This window comes from Nerophis ophidion, linkage group LG05, assembly GCF_033978795.1.
Source record: "Nerophis ophidion isolate RoL-2023_Sa linkage group LG05, RoL_Noph_v1.0, whole genome shotgun sequence".
Taxonomy (NCBI): Eukaryota; Metazoa; Chordata; class Actinopteri; order Syngnathiformes; family Syngnathidae; genus Nerophis; species Nerophis ophidion.
This window is the reverse complement of record NC_084615.1, coordinates 58,755,811-58,770,840: the sequence shown is the minus strand read 5'-3', so window position 1 is coordinate 58,770,840 and position 15,030 is coordinate 58,755,811. Positions and strand designations below refer to the sequence as shown.

At 42.3% G+C, this 15,030-nt stretch overlaps 1 protein-coding gene across 2 annotated transcripts in view; it reads left to right on the top strand.

The window, feature by feature from the left end:
- Positions 1-15,030, top strand: part of aff2 (AF4/FMR2 family, member 2) — a 399,395-nt gene that overhangs the window by 326,047 nt on the left and 58,318 nt on the right. For both annotated transcript variants that reach the window (XM_061901648.1, XM_061901649.1), the window contains 3 exons: positions 7,655-7,772; positions 11,504-11,609; positions 11,716-11,869. In XM_061901648.1, the coding sequence (XP_061757632.1) occupies positions 7,655-7,772; positions 11,504-11,609; positions 11,716-11,869 (378 nt within the window). The remainder of the gene's footprint in view (positions 1-7,654; positions 7,773-11,503; positions 11,610-11,715; positions 11,870-15,030) is intronic.

The following is a 15,030-nucleotide window of genomic DNA, read 5'->3' as shown; positions in this document are numbered from 1 at the left end:
CCACTCGCCCGAATCTATTTAAAATCTATTTTTTTGTCATGTCACCCGCCCGACCCGCAGTTTATGCGCGGATGAGACCGCAAACCGCGCATCTCTATTATATATATATGCATGTATATATACATGTATATGTATATATATATATATATATATATATATATATATATATATATATATATCCATCCCATTCATTTACAACCGCTTATTCCCTTTGGGGTCGCGGGGGGCGCTGGTGCCTATCTAAGCTACAAGCGGGCGGAAGGCAGGCTACACCTTGGACAAGTCGTCACCTCATCCCAGAGCCAACACAGATAGACAGACAACATTCACATTCACACACTAGGGCCAATTTTGTTTTTCCAATCAAACTATCCCCAGGTGCATGTCTTTGGAATTGGGAGGAAGCCGGAGTACCCGGAGGGAACCCACGCATTCAATTTAAGGAAATAAAGAATATCTTTAATCTAGCGGGTGTAGCAAGAAGGCGCTTTAGCCTTTCAATTGACTCAATTGATTCAGTTGACTCAATAGACCTACATGACTGTCAGTAGTCAGTACTTACATTCTTACTGCTAGGGAGAAAACACCAGCTTCTTCGCTTAATAAAAAGCCCAAAACCTTTACCCCAAATAGTTTAAGGACAGCTAACATTTACTGTACTTTGGGTGTGACTTTTTAGATAATTTACCCCTCAGAAATCCTGAACTACCAAGGTGTTACTGTTTGGGTTAATGTTTTTTCTTAATATGCCAAAAGCCAGTTCAGCCAAGTGCAGTACATAAACAGCCTTTGGGCTGCACTTTGGACACCCTGCTCAAAGCCCTAAAATAGATTTAAAAAAAAAAAAATCTGTAACACTTTAGTATGGGGAACACATACTCACCATCTCTGCCGCCCGCCTGCTCACCCACACCCGCTCCCGTGAGCACATCACCCCAGTCCTCCAGAAACTCCACTGGCTGCCCGTTCCTCACCGGATCCACTTTAAAATCCTCCTCCTCACCCACAAAGCCCTCCACGACCTGGCCTCCTGCTACCTCAACAACCTGCTTCACCGCCATACCCCTTCACGCAGCCTCAGCTCCTCTGATGCCAACCTCCTCTCCCCACCACTCAGAACCAAGCTCCGGACCTGGTGTGATAGAGCCTTCTCCATTGCTGCTCCCACCCTCTGGAACACTCTTCCCAAACCCATCCGTGACTGCCCAGACCTTCCCACCTTCAAAAGCCTTCTCAAAACACACCTCTTCAGATCTGCTTTTAGCCTGTGATTAGTGTTCTTTGTCTTGTAATGTCCTGTCTTGTAATTGTCCTGTATTATTATGTATACGTACTAGAGATGCGCGGTTTGCGGTCTCATCCGCGGAGTCCGCGGATAAACCATGGGTCGGGCGGGTGACATGACGAAAAAATTGATTTTAATTAGATTTGGGCGGGTGGTGGTTGAACCATTCGGAAATATTTGATATACATGGTTCTGGGATCGGTATCCTTTGCCATTCAAAGAGCCATTTATGACCCGTGTCACAAAGCGAAGAAGACAATAGGAGACGCAAACATTCTCTAGAATGACTGCCGGCAGTCACCCAGTTAATAAGTATTAGGGCGTGCTATGAAGCCATTGGCTTTGTCGCCTTCTACAGCATGTACGATCTGCTTGTCAGTCCAGCAACATGTTGTGTGTGGCTTCCGCAGACACACGCACACGACTGCAAGGCATACTGGGTGACACAGAGTACACTAATGGTTGTGATATAAACAATTTTAACACTCTTACTAATATGCGCCACGCTGTGAAGCCACACCAAACAAGAATGACAAACACAATTCGGGAGAACATCCTCCCAGTAACACAACATAGACGCAACACAACAAATACCCAGAGTCCTTTGCATCTATGACACAATCCTGACTATTTTATACACCCCGCTAGCAGCAAACCTCAGGGGTGTAACGGATGCAAAGGATTCTGGGTATTTCTTGTGTTGCATTTATGTTGTGTTACTGTGAGGATGTTCTCCCGAAATGTGTTTGTCATTCTTGTTTGGTGTGACTTCACAGCCACAGTATCACCCAGTATGCCTTCAATCTTGTACGTGTGATTCTGGCAGCTGCATACAACATGTTGCTGGACTAACAATCGGTATGTACATGTTGTTGAAGGTGTCAAAGGCAATGACTTCACAGCACGCCGTTATTCTTGTCATCAGGATGAACACCATTGGATATTCGCGAGAACGTTAGCGGCACCCATTATCTTCATTACTCTGTGAAACGGGTTTAAATAGCTCTTTGAGTGGTGAAGGTGGCCGACCTCTGATGTATTTCAACCGGCGGGTAGCGGGCGGTTGCGGTTCTGATGAAATGTTGGTTCGGGTGGACGACGGGTGGATGACGACTTTGGTGATGCGGTTGCGGATGATATAATTGCCTATCCGCGCATCTCTAATATGTTCGTACTCAGTGGCCTAGTGGTTAGAGTGTCCGCGCTGAGATCGGTAGGTCGGGAGTTTAAATCCTGCCCGAGTCATACCAAAGACTATAAAAATGTGTTACTAATATTAATATTATTATTATTAATTAACATGGAAATTAGTAACATATTGGCTCTTAATTAGTCATTATTAAGTATTTATTAATGCCTTATTCTTCATGACCTTATTACACAACCAGTAAGACATTAACTAAGAGTCTTCCCTCAACAACCTCAGAATTATTGCTTATTAGTAACCCTAACTTTTCTATGTTCCCTAGTGTCCAAACAACTCAAAATTAAGTATTTGTTACTTTAATAAGCAACTAATTAATGGTGAATATGTTACCCATACTAAAGTGTTACCAAAAAATGTATTTGTCATTTAAATTTGACGGAATTCTCATTCTTGTATAATGATAATGAGTGAATAAGCACACAAAACAAATCTAATGTAGAGATGTTATGTCATCTTAAACCCCATTCAGCTGTTTTGGGCTTAAAATTTAAATCAGAAAAAAATTGGGCTTCGACTCATCAGTTGGGAACAACTCAATGAGTTAAACACCACGTGGTGCTCTGAGAGCAAACTCAGAGAAAAATTAATTGAAATTGAAAGAGAGAGACAGGAGGGGAGAGACAACGAGAAGAGATGAGAAATGATAGAAGAAATCATTATGCCTGCGTGTGTGTGTGTGTGTGTGTGTGCGTGTGTGCGCGCGCGTGTGTGCGTGTGTGTGTGCACGTGTGCGCGCGCGTGTGTGTGTGTGTGTGCACGTGTGTGTGTATGTGCACGTGTGTGTGTGCGCGTGCGTGTGTTGCCTGAGGAACAGTTGATGGATTTGCTGCTTGACTGCTCACACAGATTGGTGCCTGCTGTGACGGCTGCCTTGAACTGAAATTACACACACTCTGACACAAACAGCACAAGAAGTACACACTTTGGCTATTTGTGTGAGCTTGTGTTTTTCTGTGTTTAAGTGTTCTTAAGTTGTGTCGAGCGGGTATGTAGCCTCTGGGAGACCATTTTCAGAAGATGAACCAGTGAAAGCACTGGTAAAGATAATTGCACTGGTTTCTAAAGACTGATTTTCGGCAAGTATCTCTGGATGTGTGATTATAATTTGTTATGAATGCTTTTTTTGTTTTGCTGTAGCCAACTACATAGTGCAGAGGTTTGCAAACTGCGGCCTGTGGGCCAGTTACGGCCCGCCCGCGGGAAGTCCCAAGTAAAAAAAAAAAAAAAAGGTAACACTTTAGTATGGGGAACAAATATTCACCATTAATTGGTTTCTTATTAACATGCAAATTAGTACCACATTGGCTCTTAATTAGTCATTATTAAGTACTTATTAATGCCTTATTCTGCAAGGCCTTATTACACAACCAGTAAGCCATTAACTAAGAGTCTTCCCTCAATTACCTCAGAATCATTGCTTATTAGTAACCCTAACCCTTATATGTTCTCCTAGTATCTAAATAACTCTAAATTAAGTATTTGTTACTTTAATAAGCAACTAATTAATGGTGAATATGTTACCCATACTAAAGTGTTTATTTTATTTATTTATTTATGTTCCATTTAAACTGTTTCACATCCATCATTTGCTCGCAACAATGGCAGTTAAGTAGCTAGACCAGGGGTAGGGAACCTATGGCTCTAGAGCCAGATGTGGCTCTTTTGATGACTGCCCCTGGCTCTCAGATAAATGTTAACTGACATTGCTTAACACAATAAGTAATGAATAATTCCGCTGGTAATCACAGTGTCAAAAATAACGTTCAAAATATAAAACATTCCCATGCATTTTAATTCATCCATCCATCCGGTTTCTACCGCATCTGATCAAGAAGTCGCATTAATGGTAAGAAGCATTTTATTTATTGTTGGTTATCTTCAGAATGGTCCCTCTCTTTAAGAAGGGGGACCGGAGGGGGTGTTCCAACTATCGTGGGATCACACTCCTCAGCCTTCCCGGTAAGGTTTATTCAGGTGTACTGGAGAGGAGGCTTCGCCGGATCGTCGAACCTCGGATTCAGGAGGAACAGTGTGGTTTTCGTCCTGGTCGTGGTACTGTGGACCAGCTCTATACTCTCGGCAGGGTTTTTGAGGGTGCATGGGAGTTTGCCCAACCTGTCTATATGTGCTTTGTGGACTTGGAGAAGGCATTCGACCGTGTCCCTCGGGAAGTCCTGTGGGGAGTGCTCAGAGAGTATGGGGTACCGGACTGTCTTATTGTGGCAGTCCGCTCCCTGTATGATCAGTCCCAGAGCTTTGTCCGCATTGCTGGCAGTAAGTCGGACACGTTTCCAGTGAGGGTTGGACTCCGCCAAGGCTGTCCTTTGTCACCAATTCTGTTCATAACTTTTATGGACAGAATTTCTAGGCGCAGCCAAGGCGTTCAGGGGATCCGGTTTTGTGGCCACGGGATTAGGTCTCTGCTTTTTGCAGATGATGTAGTCCTGATGGTTTCATCTGGCCGGGATCTTCAGCTCTCACTGGATCGGTTCGCAGCCGAGTGTGAAACGACCGGAATGAGAATCAGCACCTCCAAGTCCGAGTCCATGGTTCTCGCCCGGAAAAGGGTGGAATGCCATCTCCGGGTTGGGGAGGAGACCCTGCCCCAAGTGGAGGAGTTCAAGTACCTAGGAGTCTTGTTCACGAGTGGGGGAAGAGTGGATCGTGAGATCGACAGGCGGATCTGTGCGGCGTCTTCAGTAATGCGGACGTTGTACCGATCCGTTGTGGTGAAGAAGGAGCTGAGCCCGAAGGCAAAGCTCTCAATTTACCGGTCGATCTACGTTCCCATCCTCACTTATGGTCATGAGCTTTGGGTCATGACCGAAAGGATAAGATCACGGGTACAAGCGGGGCTCTCCCTTAGAGATAGGGTGAGAAGCTCTGCCATCCGGGAGGGACTCAAAGTAAAGCCGCTGCTCCTTCACATCGAGAGGAGCCAGATGAGGTGGTTCGGGCATCTGGTCAGGATGCCACCCGAACGCCTCCCTAGGGATGTGTTTAGGGCACGTCCAGCTGGTAGGAGGCCACGGGGAAGACCCAGGACACGTTGGGAAGACTATGTCTCCCGGCTGGCCTGGGAACGCCTCGGGATCCCCCGGGAAGAGCTAGACGAAGTGGCTGGAGATAGGGAAGTCTGGGCTTCCCTGCTTAGGCTGCTGCCCCCGCGACCCGACCTCGGATAAGCGGAAGATGATGGATGGATGGATATCTTCAGAATAACAGTGTTGTTAAAAAGAATAAGAGATTTGTTATGCTCTAAAAATGTTGGTCTTACTTAAAAATGCACGCATTTAATTATATTCAATGTTAAAAAAAATATATATGGCTTTCACGGAAATACTTTTTAAAATATTTGGCTTGTATGGCTCTCTCAGCCATAAAGGTTCCCGACCCCTGAGCTAGTTGGTCAATGAGAGTTGTGGTTGCGTACTCAGTTTATCTCCATTAAAAAAGCCCCAGCATTCCAGCAGAGGATTGCAAACCAGGTGTTCAACCTACCAGGGTGTCGATCTCATTTTCATCATAGGCCAAATGGCAGTTATGACTGCCCTCAGTCGGCCACCTGTAACTGCAAAATCATAAATGGATGATCGTCACTTGATGTTATTGCACAATTGCCCCTTTCAATTGATGATTATTATATTGTATGGCAAAAAACGGGTGACATGCAGATATTAAAGTTCAGCTAATTTTTCATAAAGGCTTCTAATGACTAAAGCAAGATTAGAATTTGTTTTTGCATCGAATAATATTGAGTTAAAAAGGACTTCAGTGCAGTTATTTTCTGTCAAAATTTAAACACATTTTGCAAAAATGATGAAATACATGGACACATATTTCTATGCTTTTGTGGCTGGCCAAATGTGGCCTTCAGTTTGAATCGTATGACATGGACAAAGACATATAAGTTTATAATAAATACTCAAGACCAATTTTGCCTCCAATTTTTCATATGTGTGAGCAAACGCCAAAACTCCTTGAGCATTCAGTAGCGCACATTTGAGCGACGGCAGATGTGCACACTGTTATGCGCTTATATTTTTATTCGATTTTGTGCGCGGTCTAGATTTGCCGTGCGCAGAGGATGCGTGAGCAGTGTGCAATTGCACAAGCGCGTACCGTAGAGCAGTGGTTACCAAATGGGGGTACGCGTACCCCTGGGGGTACTTGAAGGTATGCTAAGGAGTACGTGAGATTTTTCAAAAATATTCTAAAAATAGCAACAATTCAAAAATCCTTTATAAATATATTTATTGAATAATACTTCAACAAAATATGAATGTAAGTTCATAAAGTGTGAAAAGAAATGTAACAATGCAATATTCAGTGTTGACAGCTAGATTTTTTGTGGATATGTTCCATAAATATTGATTTTAAACATTTCTTTTTTTGTGAAGAAATGTTTACAAGTAAGTTCATGAATCCAGATGGATCTCTATTACAATCCCCAAAGAGGGCACTTTAAGTTGATGATTACTTCTATGTGTAGAAATCTTTATTTATAATTGAATCACTTGTTTATTTTTCAACAAGTTTTTAGTTATTTTTATATCTTTTTTCCAAATAGTTCTAGAAAGACCACTACAAATGAGCAATATTTTGCACTGTTATACAATTTAATACATCAGAAACTGATGACATAGTGCTGTATTTTACTTCTTTATCTATTTTTTTCAACCAAAAATGCTTTGCTCTGCATTAAAAAAATGTTTACAGCTGGTACATCACTAAAAAAAGGTTGAGAACCACTGCTTTAGAGGGAACATTGATCAAGACTAAATCTTGGCTTCAAGTTGGTCTTTGCTGAATTTTTATTTTTGAGTCACTTGATAATGCATCTGCACCATATTTAATTACTGTATTATGGAAAAAAAGGTAGATAAATAATTGATGTATATTTTGGTGTGGAAAGCATTTAGCATATGAAGTAAACCATCATTTTGGTTCAATTTGAACCTGAATTGTGTCGTAGCTGAGGGAATACGCCGAGCAGGTGGTTCAATGTGAGAGAATGAGTGGGTGAAGTGTGATGCGACCCTGTTAGTGATGACAAGAGAACTTGAATGAGCATCGTTCTCGCCTATTGAATTTAGCGCTGTCTGTTGTTTTGTGACTCTGTGACATGTAGATTAAATCTGTCTCCCGTGTGTCCTCTGAAGTGGCGCATCGGGGAGCAGCAGTGAATCGGAGAGCAGCTCGGAGTCGGACACAGACGAATCAGAGAGCAGCTCCAGTGACAGCGAGTATAACCAGGCCACCCGCACCAACTCCCCCGAGGTACAGTGACAAGCCAGTGTGTTAACAATGTGCTACAAAACACACAACAATACATATTGACAGTTTTCATTCTAACAGCGAATGCGTGACCGTGTGTGGGTTATGGTGTGCTCATGTTGATGTATCCGAGGCACCGTCTGGACTGGTTGTGTCATTCTGAAATATTAATTACTGAATCAGGGTTGAAGTCAATTATTTTTCATATACGGTAATACCTCGAAAACCGAATCATAGGTTTTACGTTAATCATACCATGAATTGATCAACGTGGACCCCGACTTAAACAAGTTGAAAAACTTATTTGGGTGTTACCATTTAGTGGTCAATTGTACGGAATATGTACTGAACTGTGCAATCTACTAATAAAAGTATCAATCAATCAAAAAATAGGACAACTGAAACAATTTGTCAGGTTTGTGCAAGGGGAATCTTGAGGCTTGACCCCAGGATGCAGAGGCAGCAGGTGTAGCGCAGGTAAAAACTTATTTGATGAGAGCAAATGAGAACTTAGCAGATAGCAAGTGCACAAAAAGTCGTACACTTGCCAAAGTCGCAACAACCAAGGAACAGGACAGACATACGAAGCAACCTGAAGCACAAGTGTGTCCTGATTGCCAGTAAAGGACAGGTTACAGAAGCACACATGAAAACTATGTCATCCGCAATCGCATCACTAAAGTCGTCATCTACCCGAACCAACATTTTATCGGAACCGCAACCACCCGCCACCCGCCCGTTGTTATAAATCAGAGGTCGGCCAACTTTACCACTCAAAGAGCTATTTTAACCCGTTTCACAGAGTTAAGAAGATAATGGGAGCCGCTAACGTTCTCGCGAATATCCGATAATGCTCATCCAGATAACGAGACTGAGGGCGTGCTGTGAAACTATTACCTTTTGCCAGTCCAGCAACATGTTGTCTGCACCTTCCGCAAACACACGTACAAGATTGCTGGAACAGAAACAACACCAAACACAAGGAAAGTACCGTATTTTTCGTATTATAAATTGCTCTGTGGCATAAGCCGCACCGGCTAAAAATGCATAATAAAGAAGGAAAAAAAAACATATATAAGTCGCACTAGAGTATAATTCACATTTTTGGGTGGAAATGTATTTGATAAAATCCAACACCAAGAATAGACATTTGAAAGGCAATTTGAAATAAATAAAGAATAGTGAAGAACAGGCTGAATAAGTGTACGTTATATGAGGCATAAATAACCAACTGAGAAGGTGCCTGGTATATTAACGTAACATATTATGGTAAGAGTCATTCAAATAACTATAACATATAGAACATGTTATACCTTTACCAAACAATCTGTCACTCCTAATCGATAAATCCCATGAAATCTTCTTCCTCTGTATCGCTTTTAAACAACTTTGCTAACTTTTGTGAATTTGTTCCTCGAGCTGTGGCCACCTACCTTTTAGCCCGCGATTGGCTGTTTTAGTTTTCTTCATTTCAGTAAGAGTAGCCTCCACTTTTCACCAGTCCCTTGCAAGTTTCTCGCTTACTCCAAACTGTCTTTCTGCTGTTCGATTGCCGTTTTCTGCTGCATATTTCACTACTTCCAGCTTGTAACCTGCAGTATATGACTTCCTTTTCGGGGCCATTTTTGTTCAGCCCTTCTCAGTTTTTGTAAGTTACCGCCAATGTTGAAATGATCAATTTTCATAGGTAGCGAAGTAGTAGCATGTAGCATCTTTTTTTTCACAATGCATTTCTGCCATGACCCGTCCCCACCAAATTTTTATTGATTGACGTGTGTGTATGACAATTGCTGATATACGCCTAGTCTCATACGTGAATGAGCCAAATAATATTACTTGATATTTTACGTTAATGTGTTAATACTTTCACACATAAGTCGCTCCAGAGTATAAGTCGTACCCCAGGCCAAACTACGAAAAAAACTGCAATTTATAATCCAAAAAATACGGTAAACACAATTACAAAACTGTCATGACACAATTTTTCCAAAAATAAATATTGTTAATACGAAAAATATTGTTAATGTGACAAAAATATTCGTAAAAATTGAATCATATGCAAAGAAGGGTGCACAAAAACAGAATTTCCACTGTACTTTGGCGGCTCCACCAAATGCTGATGTCACACCAGATATGAAACGCATCAAATATTCTGCAATTACAAAGAGAGTGAGAAAATGATATTTGGAAAAATATGTTTATAATTGGGGTTGATGTAACGAGGGGGGAACTGTAGCTTGCGGCGTGACCCCAGGAACGCAGAGATGGCAGTCAGAATACAAGTGAAATAATATTTAATAACAAAGGTAAGTGCACACATTAATTTAGCAACAAACGCTTACAGAGTGATGCTATGAGAGCGTGTGCAGCCAGGTAGTGCTCAGACAAAAATATAGTCTTGGGAAAAACGCCACTCACAGTGCCCACAGAACAAATTTTCCAGGAGACATTGATCCAACCCTGTCTGGAAGACAGAGCAGTCATAAATGGGAGCCTGATTGGCAACCAAGAACAGGTGTGTCCCGGTTTTCAATCAGAGACAGGTGTGGAAGCCAGCGCTGAGTAGCAGACAGGGAAAGGGACATTACAAAATAAGAGCGTTGGACAGGCACAAAAAAACCACACAAGTACACAACTGTCACATAGGTCATGTCAGTTATAGTTTGCATTGATACAGATTCTTAAATCCCATAAAACTGTGAGCTGTTTCTTGTATTTTCTCTTTTTCGTGTTGCCAAAATAGTTGTAGTGACAGCTCTCAGTAGTTCAGTGCAACTGCAAACCACAACCATAATAATTAACATGTCTTTAAATAAGTTATTCTCTGACTGTGTCAGGGTTGTAGCAAATGTACAGTACCTAATGATTTGGGCCCTTGAGTGTATCTGTACTGCAGATTGCTATGAATTGTTATCATCGGTGCCAGAAAATGATAGATTCACATCCAAATGTGATATTTCTTCATAACAATTCTGAATCAATTAAACATTTTTAGTCTTTTAGGCAGTATGTGCGTTTTCTCACCGCACATATATGTCACACGTCAGCAGTCAAGAGGACCTTTTGGAACACATTTTGAAAATGTTTTATTGTAATTTATGTAATGATTAATGTATTGTCAAAAGTTGTTTCGAATCAAGACATGATCCTGAAAAGAATCGGAGTATAATTAAATCGTGTGTTGTTCACATTCACAACTCTAATTGTTAAACATGCAATGATCAAATTGTGGTGTTGTAACTCGCATGGTTCAATCAATCAATCAATCAATGTTTATTTATATAGTCCTAAATCACAAGTGTATCAAAGGGCTGCACAAGCCACAATGACATCCTCGGTTCAGATCCCACATAAGGGCAAGGGAAAAGTCACAACCCAGTGGGATGTCAATGAGAATGACTATGAGAAACCTTGGAGAGGACCGCAGATGTGGTTGTCCACCCCCCCAGCCCCTTCCCATCTAGGGGAGACCGGATGCAATGGACGTCGAGTGGGTCTAGCATTATATTGTAGGAGTCCAGTCCATAGTGGATCTAAAATAATAGTGTGAGAGTCCAGTCCTTGGGTGATCTAACATAATAGTGATACTCCTAGTTAGTTTTAAACATGCAATAACTTGAAACACACACAATGCCGACTATAGTAGTTATGTATCTCTAATTGTTTTAATGTGATCTTCATAAAATGATGAGTTGAAAAATAAGTTCATTAAATTGTTGGGTTTTATCCTGTAGCCTGAGCCGTCTTCCACCGACAAGTGGCAGCTAGACAGCTGGTTGAACAAAGTCCAAGCTCAAACCAAACCTCTGGTGGCCCCGCAACAAGATCACCATGCTGCAGGTTGGTAGACAAGTCCAGTTATTTAAGAGTGAGTGTGTGTAATGATGCTCCTTAACATGCTTTAGGGTGATCGGTAAACGTTTTGCTCTCATGGTCCGCCTGTCAGGTTCTGTCACCAAAATTCAGGAGCCTTTCACACAGCGAAGTGAAGCAGCAGGAGCGGGTTCTGCTGCCAAAATCAAAGCCTGCGTGTCCATCAACACCACCAGTCTTCCCACGGTGCCAACTGCAGAGCACAAAGATGCCAGGGGAACATTCTGGTAGGAACTACATGTATTTGTCTTACAGAGGCACCAAATGTTAGGTGAACAACAGGAAGCTTCATTTTAAATGTATATAACGCTCAACTTAAGGGTTACTGTAGATCCAAACTGCGATTAGGTGGCCACTTGTCCAGGCTGTAACCCACCTTTTGTCAGAACGCAGTTGGGTTAGGCTCCAGCACCCCTCCCCCACGACCCTGGAAGAGACAAGCGGTAAAAAAATTGATAACTTGATGGATGTAGAGCCGTAATTTTTGCAAAAGTTAAAAGTTCCACAAATAAACATCACAAATATTATACAGATTACTCGCTCACAACATTAGGTACACCTGCGCACTCCCAGATGGATACAGAGCTACATTTTTTAAAAGGCTGCTTTTACGAGCATTTTTGTCCCTGCAGGTCGGTGTTTATAGCGTTTTTTAATTTTCAACTAAGTATGAATTGATTAACGTGGAACCCGACTTAAACAAGTTGAAAAACTTATTCTGGTGTTACCATTTAGTGGTCAATTGTACGGAATATGTACTGAACTGTGCAATCTACTAATAAAAGTATCAATCAATCAATGTCCACCTCACGCCAAATGTTTAACACAATTATCCATCATTGTACCGTAATAAAAATGTATATGTTAAAATACTACAATCCCCCTCGGCCCCACTTAATGTCAACATTCTCCTCTGATTTCCAAATCAACATTTGCAATAAAAACTATGGTCGTTATTATATTAGTCCAGCTCCAATAACCCTCCCCGTCTCGCTTCCATTGGTATTGTTTAATTCTTAAATTTTAAAAAGTGTAGGTACTCATCACTAAGGAAAGGTGATCCATTTGTAACACCTTTAGATTAGCAGTAGACATAGAGTTGACAACTCAGGGTTAACTCGATGTGCAGCACATCTGCTTAAAGGGGAACATTATCACAATTTCAAAAGGGTTAAAAATAATAAAAAATCAGTTCCCAGTGGCTTGTTTTATTTTTCGAAGTTTTTTTCAAAATTTCACACCTCCCGGAATATCCTTAAAAAAAGCTTTAAAAGTTCTTGATTTTCGCTATTTGCGATGCGACTGTCCATTTCCCTGTGACGTCATACAGTGCTACCAATACAAACAACATGGCGGTTACCACAGCAAGATATAGCGACATTAGCTCGTATTCAGACTCAGATTTCAGCGGTTTAAGCGATTCAACAGATTACGCATGTATTGGAAGAGATGGTCGGAGTATGGAGGCAGATAGCGAAAACGAAATTGAAGAAGAAACTGAAGATATTGAGCGAATAGCTATTGACGCTATTCGGCCATAGCATGGGTGTACCTAATGAAGTGGCCCATAGCATGGCTGCCTTATTAGCATCGCCGGTAAAATGTGCGGACCAAACGATCAGGACTTTCGCATGTTGTGACACTGGAGCAACTTAAATCCGTCGATTGGTAAGTGTTTGTTTCGCATCAAATATGGGTATCTAGTTTCAAATGTACATACAGCTAGCGTAAATAGCATGTTAGCATCGATTAGCGTAGCATGTTAGCATCGATTAGCTGGCAGTCATGCTGCGACCAAAAATGTCTGAGTAGCACATTAGTCAACAACATCAACAAAACTTACCTTTGTGATTTCGTTGACTTAATCGTTGCAAATGCATCTGCAGGTTATCCATACATCTCTGTGCCATGTCTGTCTTAGCATCGCCGGTAAAATGTGCAGGCACTCTGGCACATTCAATGGGGGTCTGGCGGCAGATTTCTTGCCAGCGGTGAACTTGAATCCTTCCCTGTTAGTGTTGTTACACCCTCCGACAGCACACCGACGAGGCATGATGTCTCTGAGGTTCCAAAAAATAGTCGAAAAAACGGAAAATAACAGAGCTGAGACCTGGTGTTTGTAATGTGAAAATGAAAATGGCGGGTGTGTTACCTCGGTGACGTCACGTTCTGATGTCATCGCTACAAGACCGATAAACAGAAAGGCGTTTAATTTGCCAAAATTCACCCATTTAGAGTTCGGAAATCGGTTAAAAGAATACATGGTCATTTTTCTGCAACATCAAGGTATATATTGACGCTTGCATAGGTTTGGTGATAATGTTCCCCTTTAAGGTGTCAGAGTTAGATTATAATAATAATAATAATAATGGATTAGATTTATATCGCGCTTTTCTATTGTTAGATACTCAAAGCGCTCACAGAGAAGTGGGAACCCATCATTCATTCACACCTGGTGGTGGTAAGCTGCATCAGTAGCCACAGCTGCCCTCGGGTAGACTGACGGAAGCGTGGCTGCCAGTTTGCGCCTACGGCCCCTTCGACCACCACCAATCATTCATTCACCGGTGTGAGCGACACCGGGGGCAAGGGTGAAGTGTCCGGCCCAAGGACACAACGGCAGCGATTTGGATGTCAATAGGTGGGAAGCGAACCTGCAACCCTCTGGTTTCTGGCACGGCCGCTCTACCCAGCATACACCAGCATACACTGGCAGTCACACAGGTTTCTGTAAGATAGGCATCATCTTTCATTGCCGACATTAGTTTTTGAAGCTTTTGCTTCCACCCGATTGTAGCTGAGATAGGCGCCAGCGCCCCCCGCGACCCCGAAAGGGAATAAGGGGTAGAAAATGGATGGATGGATGGATGCTTCCATAGTGGCTTCACGGTGGCAGAGGGGTTAGTGCGTCTGCCTCACAATACGAAGGTCCTGCAGTCCTGGGTTCAAATCCAGGCTCGGGATCTTTCTGTGTGGAGTTTGCATGTTCTCCCCGTGAATGCGTGGGTTCCCTCCGGGTACTCCGGCTTCCTCCCACTTCCAAAAAAACATGCACCTGGGGATAGGTTGATTGGCAACACTAAATTGGCCCTAGTGTGTGAATGTGAGCGTGAATGTTGTCTGTCTATCTGTGTTGGCCCTGCGATGAGGTGGCGACTTGTCCAGGGTGTACCCCGCCTTCTGCCCGATTGTAGCTGAGATAGGCGCCAGCGCCCCCCGCGACCCCAAAAGGGAATAAGCGGTAGAAAATGGATGGATGGATGCTTCCATAGTTACACAGAGTGTACGCTGTACTGTATTTTATTATGCTTTATTATCAGTAGGGTTGTATGCTATACCGGTATTAGTATAGTACCGCGATACTAATGAATCATATTAAGTAGTATAC